At 37.8% G+C, this 14,409-nt stretch overlaps 1 protein-coding gene across 1 annotated transcript in view; it reads left to right on the forward strand.

Moving 5' to 3' along the window:
- Window positions 1-2,048: 2,048 nt before the first annotated feature.
- The window catches only part of ddc (dopa decarboxylase), a 20,025-nt gene continuing 7,664 nt past the window's right edge, over window positions 2,049-14,409 (forward strand). Inside the window, exons 1-9 of the mRNA XM_007545340.2 lie at window positions 2,049-2,187; window positions 3,780-4,068; window positions 4,337-4,450; window positions 4,580-4,699; window positions 6,461-6,595; window positions 8,593-8,736; window positions 9,181-9,247; window positions 9,603-9,697; window positions 13,836-13,903. Of these exons, the coding sequence (XP_007545402.1) occupies window positions 3,868-4,068; window positions 4,337-4,450; window positions 4,580-4,699; window positions 6,461-6,595; window positions 8,593-8,736; window positions 9,181-9,247; window positions 9,603-9,697; window positions 13,836-13,903 (944 nt within the window). The 5' untranslated portion in view covers window positions 2,049-2,187; window positions 3,780-3,867. The remainder of the gene's footprint in view (window positions 2,188-3,779; window positions 4,069-4,336; window positions 4,451-4,579; window positions 4,700-6,460; window positions 6,596-8,592; window positions 8,737-9,180; window positions 9,248-9,602; window positions 9,698-13,835; window positions 13,904-14,409) is intronic.

Below are 14,409 nucleotides of genomic sequence, written 5' to 3' on the forward strand. Positions count from 1 at the left end.
AACTACTAGAAAGCTCAAGATGAAGATGGATATAATTTTTTACGCATTGCTGAGTCCAAGCGTACATTTATATCCACAACACACAACAAGAACAAACAAGCTAGGATTTAGGATTAGGTTTACTTAAGCAAATATCCTTGTGGAAAGTTATTAGTGAAAAGGGTCAAATTCTAAAGGAACTGAGATTTTCTGATTATCCACAAGATGGTGCTGCTCTATAAAAAGCTTAAGGGATAATAAAATGAAATTGTGCCACTGAAATTTCTCATTCTCTAAACATGCTTAGGAGATGTCTACATCCAGCAGAGCTCTAACAATGTATGGGTATTGGTCTTGTGAATAGCTGGTAAATAGGGAGTGAGCTTTAAAATCACGGAGCCTGACCTTTTGACCCCAGTGTCACACCACTTGGATTATCAATCATCAGTGTTGTGTTCAAGACCACCTAACCCAAGACGAAGACAAGACCAAGACCAGAGTGTATCGAGACAGAGACAAGACCGAGACCAAATGCGGTCGAGTCCGAGATGAGACCGAGACCATCAGAAAATGGTCTTAAGACCGGTCTCGACACCAAGACCGATCTCGAGTACCACAACACTGTCAATCATGCAAATGAGGCAGCTTAAGCTGTCAATGTGTATAGAAAAATATGACTAAAAATTAACATATCTGAAGACCCGTTACCTCAGTAAATAAATAACCATATGAGTATTACACCAAAAAGGGATTTGCTTACATATAAAGCAAATCTAAATGCATTAAAGGTGATTTATATATGCCATTAAAGTCTGCTGATGTACATACCACAATTCCAAGAATTGTATGTGCTTTGGTTGGTGTTATGCCAAATTTTGTATATTTAAACTAATTTGCAACAATTGGATTTAATTTTTTTTGTTTTTTTACATATTGCCTGCATGATTTCAAATTAACAATCACTACTATGTGCATGCATGTCCAAATATACTTAATGTACACTTATCTACAGAATGGGGGGGAGGGAACATGTCGAGGTGTGCAGAAGTGAGCATGAACAATATAAACCTTTGCTCTTTGGGATTAAGCAGAACACCTTGTTCATGTCATCACTCAGGACTCACGCAGAGAAACAGCATGTCAAGGTGTGCAGAAGTGAGCATTAACAATATAAACCTTTGCTCTTTGGGATTAAGCAGAACACCTTGTTCATGTCATCACTCAGGACTCACGCAGAGAAACAGCATTCTGAAATGCAGCCCCTGTGGACAACACTGACAAGACTCGAGTCAAAACTTGTATTGATTTACCAATAAAATGCCATGCATGGTATGTAGAGACAAACATTCAGGCATCTGTATTGAAAAAAAGATCGGTTTTGATGTGTATTGTGAATCATTTACACACTTAGTGTTTAATTTCAGCCAATTAGTGGTTAATCTGAGGTGAAGAATTATGAGTTCTCTCTCCTTTTTTCACTTTAAATACTGTGAACAAAGACCCAATACAACTAGCCATAACATGAACCCTGAGTACAGGACTTCCACCACTTTTTGAAAGTTGATATAGTGATATCTTGGGTTTAAAGGACTCAACTTCACACATTCAAACATTATTCAAGTCAATGTGTCTAAACAGGAAAAACTTTGTATTGTCTAAGCGTAAGCGTTCACCAACAGGACATTTGGCTTGTTCGTATGTGATCTACAGGGTTCAGTTGACCTTGTAACATTTCTTTCTTGGGTCAGTATCCTCTCAGCTCATGCTGATTTCAAACCTAAATTAATATGACAGCAGTGCTGCTAATGAGTTCATATAAACATCTGACAGAAACATCAGCTTTTATTCAATAACCGCACTAAATTATTTTTTTGTATGCAATCAGATCATGGTTATTATTTTGTGAAGTGTATTTCAAAGTTGGGTTCTATTCATCCGTGCGTGCTTTGGGTTAGGAACACTTTATGAATCACTCTGCCTTGCGTTGGCAATGATCCCCTTTCCTATTGGCTGGCCTCGTGGGGGTTGGTGGATTGGGGGTGGTAAGAGGCGAGATAAAAGGAGCAAATGTCTCCTGTCCTGCTTACACACACAAACACACTCAACACGTGCCTGGCTGTCCGCCTGGCTGCTCCTGGACGCAAAACAAAAAGTAGGCGAGGATCTACTATCCAAACGCTGCTGCTGAAGGTCTCTGGATCTAAAAGTGTGAGTACACACACACACACACACTCCACACTCACATCCATACAGCATGTCTAATCCTATTTGAGATAAGGCTTCGGATAAGAGCTCTGACGCTTAACAAAAAATAAAGACCCGCTCTGTAACACTTGTTGAATGGTGTGGTGCAGGGGGCAATGTTCATGTCCTGTTGTGCGATTTGAACGGGCGTCACGAGAATAAGACACAACCTTTTTCTCCTACCATTGAATTAAATTGTCATTGTGTTTCTGTAAATCATTTACCCCAAAGTATAGGTCATGTTCGGCTACTGGTCAGCTGTATAGGGAGGGATGTTTATGAGGTTGTTTTTCATTTTACTAGATGCTGAAAAAAATATGATCAGGTGACTAGAGAAGAATATCTTGTCAGGACATTTTTATAGGAGAGTATCAAACCAGAGTGCTCTGAGGAAAACCTTTTAGAGTCACACCGCAGTGTAAGGAAAATAGACCGTGAAAGTGGCTTAAGGCTCAGTAGGGAGGTCAATAGTCCAATTATTCATTTTAAAATGTGCCGCCGTTAGGACAAAGGCCTCAAAGGACAGCCTCTTAGACTTAATGATCAAACCCTTCATATTAAGCACTAATAAAAAGATAACCCTGAAACTTTTAAATATATGTTTTAAACCTGCTTATTTGCGTTAACTCAGCTGGCTTTATTGTCATTTTTGAATGAACTGTAACTTCTGCAATTCTTTTTTTTTTTTGTGATCTACTGATCCCCCTAGCTCATGTAACACAAAATATGTGTAACTTTACATTATCTATTTAGGCTTTTCTCTGCAAATATTTATTTTGAGCAGAAGTTTAGACTGGGTAGTTCAATACAGACAAACTGTAGATGGTTAAAAGCAATAAAAATATGTTTTCTGTTTTATTTGCTAATTTGTCAGCTTCACGGTAAATAAATTTGTAGAGTTAGTAGCAAAATATCAGTCAGATATTACATATATTATAATTAATTCATTAATTAGCAATAATTAATTATTGCTATAGAAATGTAAAAAATCTAAACCTTAAATTTCAGCACAGTTATCCAGAGTGGAAAACGACAACAGTTACATCAATACAGCAGCACAGGAATAAGGTTATATACATAACGTGTAATAGTAGGAACCATCACTATAGGATGTTTTGAATATCTTAATCTCTAGATCTAAATCCTCTGTTTGCATGGTCCAACCTTTGTTTCATAGGAAATGACTGAATGCTGTTCTGTAGGCAAAAGCCAGTTGTACAAAGCATTAAAAGTAGGGAAACCAAAAAATGTTGCACCAAAAAATGTTGCACCAATGATTTTTCTATCATTGCAATGTGCTATTATATTTATGCAATAAAATACATTTCATTGAAGGCTTTTCATTAGTCTTTGTGTTTCTATGTGTAAAAGACAGGTATTACCAGATAATGTGACATTTTTATATTTAGTGTTAGTGACAAAAACATTTTCTAAGCCATTCTTGCTGTCAAAAATCTGGCTAATTCGATAATGCTCAAACCCTTCCCCACCATTAGAGCAAAGGTTAATCTTGAGAGGCAATGTGTGTGTGTATGCATTCTTTCCCAAATATTCAGAAATTCTAAAGAAATCACATCCAGCTGCTTGAAACAAAAACACCACATCCTGCCAAATCCATAATCTGTACTGCTGTCCAGTCGCATCATGGATGCAGCAGAGTTCCGACGCAGAGGTAAGGAGATGGTTGACTACGTGGCAGACTACCTGGAAAACATAGAACAGCGACCAGTGTACCCGGATCTGGAACCAGGATATCTCCGTTCTTTAATCCCCACCGAGGCCCCACTTGAGCCTGAGAGTTATGAGGAAATAATGCATGATGTGGAGAGGGTCATAATGCCAGGGGTGAGGTGACACCATTTGCTCTTTTTATTTGGTCAACACAATAAAATTTACAAAGATTTTCCTATTGTTTTTTTTGTTGTTGTTTTTTTACCCACTGTAAAAAAAAGTGTACTTTTTTTTTTTACAGTAGTGACAAATATAAATCCTAACTCACGTATTAGATAGAACATAATGTAGCATATTGTCTCTAGAAAGCGAGATTGGCTTTTCATATTTGTTATTTGTAGTACTTACTGTTTCATTGTTTATCTAATATATCTTTTTCCAGGTCACCCACTGGCACAGCCCAAACTTCTTTGCTTACTTTCCAGCAGCTTCCTCCTACCCTGCTATGGTGGCTGATATGCTGTGTGGGGCCATCGGCTGCATTGGATTTTCCTGGGTAATCTGTGCACATATGCAGCACTCTCTCTTTAATTGACGCCACATTTCCAGATTCTATCCTCAGCTCACATCCTTCGAGAAGAAACGAGCTTTTGATGTGTGTCTTTGAATTTCGGTGACATTTTAGGCTGCCAGTCCAGCCTGCACCGAGCTGGAGACAGTGATGTTAGACTGGCTTGGGAAGATGCTGCACCTGCCTGAGAGTTTTATAGCCGGGACACAAGGCCATGGAGGTGGTGTTATTCAGGTGAGCATATTTTTGTGGCGTCTCGGTTGCCATTTAAAATCCCACAGCCGAGGCTTGCTGCCATCACTCCATAAATCACGAAAACATTTGATTTGATTGGAGTATATGCTGAAACAATGCTGTTTTATGCCTGCTAGACAATATCTCTTTCTAAAGTGTTTCCATAAAAAGAAGAAAAAAAAAAGTTAGACGAAATACATCAAACTATCGGAGGTTTACATTGACAACCACACGCTTCTCTGTACGTTATTTGGATTTTATATGAAAGACAAACATAAAGAAATGCATAAAAATTGAGGCACTTTCCAACAAACAGTGGCATAATTAGTGGCTGCATAGGACGTCAAACTTGCAAACAAAGGGGTGGAGCTTAGTGATTAGCTGAACTCAGCATCACATTTTTCAGATTTTTATTTGTAAACAAAAACAAAATATACCTTCTCTTAATCCACTTCATAGATATTCACTTTACTTAAGTATAAAACATAAAAATATTTAAAAAAAAAACATTGAAGTTTGAGTAAAATGGCAAAGAAAGAAAACATTAAATTGAAACACATATTTAGAAGATAATTGTACCTTTTGGTAACATTTTAAATGACTTTGAAGATTATTACACGCACAAATATCTGAGAAACCATTATTTAGACTGACATATTTGCCTGCAATCATCAGCAATTCATGCACTATTGATCTGTTGTCTTTTTTTCTTTTCTCACCGGCTCAAACCGGGGGAAAATTGGCAGGAAATTGCCTTTTGATTGTGTCATTTCCAGGCACGCGACAGAAAAATGACAGCGATGGTGCCGGTATTGTTTCGTGTGGAAGAAGGCTAAGCATTAGTTTAGTGTTCCATTGACAGAAACCCAGAAAGCAATAGATGCGTGCACACGTGTTGTTGGGATGGTGAATGGTGCGGCAGGAGAGTGCACTCTGATGATAGATCGTTTCATGCCTCCTCTGTTGTTTCCACCTGAGTGCGAGGGCGCGTTTATGCGTGCATGCTCATCTGGCTCATCGTCTTTTTGTTTCTGTCCTGCCACTCTCGCTTTTTTTTTTTTATAGCAGCTTACCAGCTCACTATGGCAACCAAAGGAGCTCTTCTTGCTGCTGCAGAGTTAATGAGTGTTGTGACAGCACACTGCCAGCCTATTATTACAAACCGTGTGTCACCATACAGAGGAAATGGAAGGACTTTTTTTTAAAAAAGGTGACTTTGGAGTTCCTTTTATATTCTGTATGGCGCAGCAGTTATAACTATGCAAAACTCTGACCGATGTGCTTAAACTGAAGCAGCAAAACATAAACAACTAAAAACAGCTTGTTGTCTGGGATGCATCATTGTCATGAATTCTGTCTGTATAATTAGTTTGAATTGACTTGTATAAAACTAAAGGGCTCCTAAACGGAGGAATAACATTCTTTTATTCAAAATGTGAATTTTTTTCCCCAACTTCAATAACTCCTCTTTAAAACTGATCGGGTTCTCAAAATTTAATATAAAGAGAAAAACACATGACTAATTGCAGTTAGGGTTTATTTGTGAAAGAAAATAGCGGATATATAAAACACAATATACTGCTAGATTTGACTAATTTTTTAGACACAAAGTGGTTTGCAGAAACAAGGATCATATGAACAAACCCAACCACAGTATTCTCCTGCATGCCTGAACACGCCTTGTTTTCTTGAATCCGTTTTATTTGTGTTATTTTTTTCAAACATTTGTCACATGCAGATGAACCTGTAATTGTCTGACAGGGCACAGCCAGTGAAGCGACCCTGATGGCCTTGCTCGCTGCCCGGTGTAAAACGGTCCGACGGGTCTTGGCAACAGACTCTAAAAAGTCTGAATCTGAAATCCTCTCTAAACTGGTGGCCTATACATCTGACCAGGTAAGTGTAAGAGTAAAGAAAAGCCTTTGTTTCAAAGACAAGAATCATTGTTCTAGTTTACCTAAATTGCAAATGAGGATGCCAAGCTGACAATATTAAATCTGACAGCATTTACATTACGGTTCAAAAGAGAACCAGGCTTTGTATTTGTAAAGTTTATGTGACTATTTTTTATCGTCTTTCTTTCTTTTTTTTTTATCTAAGAAGTCGTCATCATTTATTCCAACATGCGTCACAGGGTGAAAAATAACAAAGTCAGAGTGGGGGGTCAGTGAGGCAGTAGCTATTGCTGATCAGGTTTGAAACCAGACTGACTTTGTGATTGGATTATGAAGTTGCCTGAGGGCCACAGAGACCTTTAGCAGGGATGCAGTTCATGTTCTTCAACAGCAAGTAAGAAGAAGTATTTCTACCATGACAGGCTTAACATAAACAAGTGATGGTTGCCTCAGTGGAGGACCAGAACAAAAATTTGGAGCCAAACAAAGTATAATCACAAAATTGGGATGTATTTTCTTTACGCTTTAATAATTAATAAGCTTATTTGATTTATTTTACTCCTACAGTTTCTTTAGACCAATGCATTTTAAGCATCGTACTGTCCAGATGTTCCTCTTAAAATCAATCAGACTCGCATCAGATCTATGGAACACAAAGCTCTCATTTATTTCTCTATTTGGTTGTTGATGGTCATTTAATCAAGACAAAATCCAAAAGACGAGCTCCCTGGTGACTTATGCATCTGGTGACATCACATAAGGCTTAAGACAAAGTTCTTTTGAGTATGTCCTTCTGTGTTTTTCTTGTTTTTCTCTGGTTCTGAAGAACCAGATCTCTAACCCGAGTCTAAAATAAGGAATCATAGCAGCATAGGGCAAATCTTTCTTTTATTGGTTAAGTTTTGATCAGATTAACTCTCTAACAAATTGATGCACTATTTTTATTTCTGGGACACCGAAGCCAATTATTTTTAACAATGAGTCAAATATTTTACTGCACTTTTACTTCATAACTGTTGAAACGCTCAGCTAAAACCAAAACAGCCTCATTTTGCCAAACAGAGTTCATTGTGGTGGTTTGTATGGTCTGTCTCCACATTGAGTTAGCTTGAGCTCCATTGGCCAGAATCCATAAACCCGCCATGTCTCTGCTTTGCCCTGTAATGAAGCACTAGGTCTCTAATAGTGTAATAAATAGGTTCTGAGCAGAATATTCTGAGCAGGTCATTCTTTTCCCAGTGAGATCTACTCAAATCAACAAATGTGTGTGTGTTTTTTTTTTGCTTGTTTTGTTTTTTTACATATCTGAGACTTTGAAACAGGGCTTTTCTTTATTGCGTCATAGTTCAAGAGAAAAATGTTCTGCTAAACCACAAAAGTATGATTTCTTGCGTTGACATTGTATTGAAAAATTCCCCCTTTTTCCTCTGGGAGAGGTGCAGAGGGTTATAAAGGCAGAATGCAGCATTAGGTCATTTCACGGCTGGTAGACACATGGAAACTACACAGATGGGAAAGGTCAAGCAGGGATGTAAACTGATTTGTACGAGTTATAGATGCAAGAGTATTGCTGCCATCTTCACTTTATGGTTCAGCCGCACCTGCCACGGCAACATCACTCTGAGCTTTGGGCTCATCAGAGTGAAACTGATTCAAACATGGACAGCCAAACTCAGATGCAATGTCAATGTGTGAGAATTGGGGTTAAAACTGATCGAAACCTGCTCATCTGCCAAGTTTTTAGCTAATATTTAGATTAGTTTAATTCTTGATCTTGAAGAATTATAAAGGTCTTTAAAAAAAGGCCTTTATAAATCCTAAGTCAGTTTAAATCCATCACACAACTATGTTGTTGTATACATTTATTGACAACAAAATACACCCACTGGGTAGTATTGGACAAAGAACTTTTCATGTTCATGAAAACCAGGAAGATAAATGGCATAAAAACTGGGAATCAATACCCTCAGAAGGATTAAATATGTCTTCCCACCTCAGGCTCATTCCTCTGTGGAGCGGGCCGCCCTGATCGGAGCAGTAATGATGAGGAAGGTTCCTACTGACGAACACTACGCTGTTAGAGAGGAAATGCTGAGGAAGATGCTGGAGGAAGACAAAGCAGCTGGTCTCATCCCTTTCTATGTAAAGAACAACACAAAACACATCTACCCACAGTACCTAACGCACATGTTAGATACACTTCCAGCCACTCAGCTGTGGCTGTCAGCTATGATGTAATTTCCTCCTGAGGCAGCTGTATGCACCCAAGGCTTCTGCTGAAAGATAACAATGTTTCTGTCTGAACTAATGTATGTCTATCTTGTTAGGGGCAATAATTCCTGCCTCATCTGGACCCACAGACTTAAATCAACGAACAATCGAGGGGAGGCTGTAGTTGCTTTCCAAAACAAAATCAGACCCTCAGATGGATTTAAGAGAATAACATACCAGGAAAAAAAAATAATTTGAATTCACTTTTCTTGTGTAGAAATCTTCAGTTTCAAGCCTTATTGTGGTGGAAGTGAAAACAGACTATGACATACCGAATGCTTCGAGGTTCTGATTATCGATATCTGTGTTTTTCAGTTTTGCGCGACTCTTGGTACCACACCATCATGTGCTTTTGATCATATCATGGAGCTGGGACCGCTTTGTAAGTCAGCACGTTGCAGCCAACTAGGATCCCTCAGATTACTCATGGCAGGAAGCTCTGATGGTTCTGTCTGACTTTAGATAGGCACATTGTTTATTTTATTTTCTTTATAAATTTAATAAGAAGGAGGATGTTTGGGGGGGAAAAAACAGATTCAGCCAAGACCAAGGAAATATAAATGTTTATTACATTACTTGTACCAGTGCCATTCCAATGTATATTCAGTATTTAATTTTTAGGCTTTTAATTTAGAGAGAGATTAATGTTTGAGGCTCAGGATTTTTTTTAAATTAAAAAATTCCCAACCCAGTTTATTCTTTAAGAGTTTATGTAGCCACTTCTTCATCTTTTTCAGGTAATAAGGAAAACATGTGGATGCACATTGATGCAGCTTATGCTGGGAGTGCCTTTATTTGTCCTGAATTTAGGCCTTTACTGGATGGCATTGAGGTGAGTAGAAATCCTTGGAAGTGCTTTGTTCGTGCTCTACTATGCAAAAAGTATTCACATCCCTTTAACTTTTTCAAATTCTGTAATGCTATAAGCAGAAACTTCAAACTGGTATTCATATTTGAGGTACTAAGTGGAAGAAAACAAAGTTTTCAACATTTCATTTTTACATTTGATGTTCATTCCAGATTTACAACAACACTATATTGAACCAGAGCTGCTAAAAGCAGTGGTGGAGAAAATACTCAAAAAAGTACTTAAGTAAAAGTACAAATACACAGACAAAAATGTACTCAAGTAAAAGTAAAACTACCACATTAATAACATTTGTACTTAAGTAAAAGTAAAAAAGTACTGGTTTTTAAAAATACTTAAGTATTAAAAGTAAAAGTACTTGCTGAATAATACCTAATCCCTAATACAATATAATTAATTGAACCGATGGTATTTAATTTTAATACATTAGAAATGTGCCATTTTAATAAACAATGCCACAGATAAAGCATGTTTTTATTATGTTTACTCTCTGTAACATAGTTTAGACTTAGATATGTGATTCTATGCATCATAATTTAAGGGATGGACACATCTTGTCTCCTGTCCTAACATAGCATGCCACTAGTGGCATTTATTTTTAAAGAAATCCAACAGAAAGGGGATGGAAAGAAGGTGGGCAGGGGAGGACATGCAACCAAGGAGCCACATAGCAGCGTTGTAGTCAAGACCACCTACCGAAGACCAAGTCAAGACCAGCACCCCGCGCTACGTGACACAAAAACATTAAGTTTTACCTATCGAAATTGCTTCTCAAATTGATCTGAAATATCCACATCCCCATAAAACACCTAGATATTAAATACTTAGAGCTGAAATAAATTTAATCAGTAAAGATCCGTCCAGAAGAATCGGATCGTTCCTGAATGTCATATCACTATATAGGAGACTTTGGTCACAGCGTTGTCCCATATTTGCGACACCTCAGTCAACACTTCCACACAATAATTCAGTGCATGAGTGACAACTTATTTTTCATCGCAGATCCAACATGTGTCTCTGTACAGCTAGCTTTGCTAGCATCACGTCCACAGATCTTACCTTTCATTAAGCTTTCCTTCGAAGTGACGCTAAAAGTTGGACTAAGTCCCCACCGTCTGTGAAAGCGAAGCGCTGCTGATTGTACATGTCGCCATATCTATTATTTATCCAGCACTATTATATTACTGACTATTAGACAGACATCTTCTCCCGCTCTGAGGAAACCACTGCGCATGTCTGGAGCTCTCACATTTTAACGGACAAAAAGCGCAACGTGACTTGGATGTAACGAGTAACATGACACTTTTGTAGAAATGTAGTGAAGTAGAAAGTACAGATACTTACTGTAAAATGTAGTGGAGTAAAAGTAGAAAGTACCCATTATTAAATCTACTTAAGTAAAGTACAGATACACAAAAATTGTACTTAAGTACAGTACCACCACTGTCTAAAAGAATATTAATATGTCAAAGTCCAAGCCTCAATCAAATTGACAATATATTACATGACTCGAAAATGATAATTCACAGACACTCTCCATCCAAACCATTTAGTTTGTGGCTGTGTAGAACTGTTAGAGACATAGTGTAAAACACCTGTATTAGAAGATGCACCAAAAACCATGAATCGTTTTCCTTCCCCTTCACAATTATGCTTCACTTTCACCTTTTCTCTAAGGAGAAATCCTATTGAAATGTAACAAGATTTTTGGTTGTAGTCTGACTAAATGAAATGTACAAACAGTATGAATGCAGGGAACTACATAGCCCACTGCGAAATTACCAGTTTTGCATAACATAATATAATAATCAAGCTGCATCAATAAACCTCCTAGTAAAAATACAATAATATTAAATATTCAAACAAAATTACTCTTTTGTTCATCATGGTCACAAGTAGGAGTACTCATCCATTGTCATAGGGACAGCCTGTCTCCGACTACTAACAAGGAAAAACACTTTCTGTTCAATTGCCTAAGAATTACCTGTTATTGGATTGTTGCGACAAAACACTGACTTTATGGTCCTTGAAAAGGGCATAACGTCAAGGATGGACTAATGTCAAGGAGGACGCATGCAAAGCAGAGCAACGGGGCAAACAATCGGCATAAGACGCAGTCCATAAATGTGCCTTTTGATTCTACTCAAGCAGCTGTTGCTCCCCTCGCTGTGCAGAGATGCAGAGATAAGGACAAAGTAATTTCCTGAGGCAGCGTTGGACCTTTATATATCACCGTTTATTAGACACACCAGTTCAAAGAGCAGTCTAAGGAGATAGGAGAAGGCTGTCTTGATGTTAAAAGCACCAACAGTTTGATCTTTTCTTTGACTGGTAGAACGCAAATACACTTTAAGTTTGAATGTTGTTCTGTAATTTTGCTCTTTTCCATTTTGCAATATTTGTTGTCAAAGTCTATATATTTTTTTCATCTCAGAGCTGAGAGCATAAAACAGTATTGCAGTGTTGGGTTGGAACATGAGGTAGAATCCAGGTCCTTTTTGCATCAGAACGACACCTCCCTGACTGTCTGGTTGCTAGGATATGAGTGATGCATAAGGAGGCAACCAGCATCCTTTGAGTCAGTCAGCATGGCAACTGTCAGCCAGGAATCTAAATCACATTGTCTCTGCATTGTGTTATTGCATTTGTGGCGGTAGAGGAAAGGATATTACAAAAGATAGGTAACAAAAAGATGGAAGCAGATTGGAAATAACTCATCTCTAAGCGAGGAAGGAATGGTATCTAGTGCACTCTTCAAGCTGCCGACTGGATGCTCCTCTTTTGCATTGCAAATAAGTTGGGTCCCCTTTAGTCTAGACATTAATGTTGGTGACTAGATTTCCTCTGCAACCACTGAGATGGATGAAGTTATATATTTTGTTTTTACAAAATATATTTATTTGCATTTCAACTTCGAACGACAGTATGTTTTATTGGGATTTCATGTGATAAGACCAATACAAAATACAAAACTTTAACCAGATCTTATGTTTTTTCATGTTCTTTTAGAAATAAAGCATCTGAAAGAACTTTATTTATGAAAGTTCTTGGTGCGTCCCTACAGCAAGATGCTTTCACCACCATATTTCAGAGTTGGGATTATTTTGTTTAAATTAGTACACCCCTTCATCCCTGATCTGTTTAGTGACTTCCTGGATCTGCAGGAAGTCACTGCAGATCCAGGATGCGGTTTGTTCAGTGGTTCTTTAACAAACCATTGATGCCTTCAAAGAACTGAGAATAAATTGCCCACAGGAGGACTTTATTTTGTAACTTCTGGGGATAGTTACACTGAGTTTGGTTTGGTTTGGTTTTGCTATGACAGAGTAAAAGAGGTTAAATACAAATTTATTCCACTCTTTTATGATTATTACTAGTAAAACATTTTAAAAGCTGTCTATTATTCCTTGTTTTGGACTACCTTGTGTTTGTCAATCTCAAAAAAGCCAAGTAAAATACATAACTTTGACGTATAAATGTTAAATATTGCTGGGTTTCAGATGACGGTTTCTGTAGATGGGTGCGAATCGTTGACCTCGATTGGACCTGAATACAGCATCCTTCAGCGACTCAACATTAACATACAGCATGAATTTGGGAAGCTAAATAAATTATTTACCAGGAGACTAAAGCTCATAAAATAACATGAGTTAGTTCGTTGTTAGCGATAGCATCCTCATCAGACTAAAATTACTTAAAATAGCACAATTCACTACTCACCGGGCCCAACTTGAAACTAAATACATCCAGGTAGTTAGTTATGTGGATCGCCTCGATGCAGGTAAATCCTCAAGACTGTAAGAGAAGTCTTTTTTTTACCGAGATAATAAGGATCATATCCTAAATATACGGGTATTTTTTCGAGATACCTTGGCTGTTCCAGCCTATTTAGTGCATTAGCTACTTGTGATCAATTTTGCTCTGTTTTGAATCGGAGAAATCCCCTTCTGGCCCTCCATCTGCATTTTGGCGTCATCCAGGTCACCTGACTGAAACCCAGTAATTGTTAAAGTTTAAGGGGTGTAAATACTTTTGTAAGATTCTATTCACGTGAATCAAGGAATGATGTTGCACAATAAATAATTTTGTCTTTATTTTAAAGTATGCAGACTCTTTCAACTTCAACCCACACAAGTTTCTTTTAGTCAACTTTGACTGTTCTGCAATGTGGTAAGTGCCCAACACTCTGCTTTGCTTTCTGAAAATATTTTTCCAAGAAAGTAACCCATTCTTCAAAAGTCAGTGTTCATGCTATATGACACAATAGCTTCACATTTGTCTTTGCTTTCACTCATGGATCCATGAAGCTACAATGAGAACTGATATCCATCTACACCTTCATCATTTGCACTGTAAAAATAGAACCCTGCCTTCCACCTGGCCCATCTATCAGCATCTACTAAATAGTGCTTGCTCTACAGGATAAAAATGGCGTCAGAAGAGGTTTTTAAATAACCTTTTTCCTCAGTCTGACAACAAAATAAATAGAAAATTGGGCAGTGGGGACATTATTGAATGTGCATGTGGTAATGAGTAATGAGAAAAAAAATTATTTCTACAGTGTTGTTGCACAACACCCCCCCCCCCTTCTTTCTCTCTACTTCCCCTTGTCAAAGGAGGGAGATGTGCTACCAGCTCTCCGTCTAACGGGTGAATTGAGTTTCCTAAATCTGCCG

Source organism: Poecilia formosa, unplaced genomic scaffold (assembly GCF_000485575.1).
Source record: "Poecilia formosa unplaced genomic scaffold, Poecilia_formosa-5.1.2 Scaffold0, whole genome shotgun sequence".
Lineage (NCBI taxonomy): Eukaryota > Metazoa > Chordata > Actinopteri > Cyprinodontiformes > Poeciliidae > Poecilia > Poecilia formosa.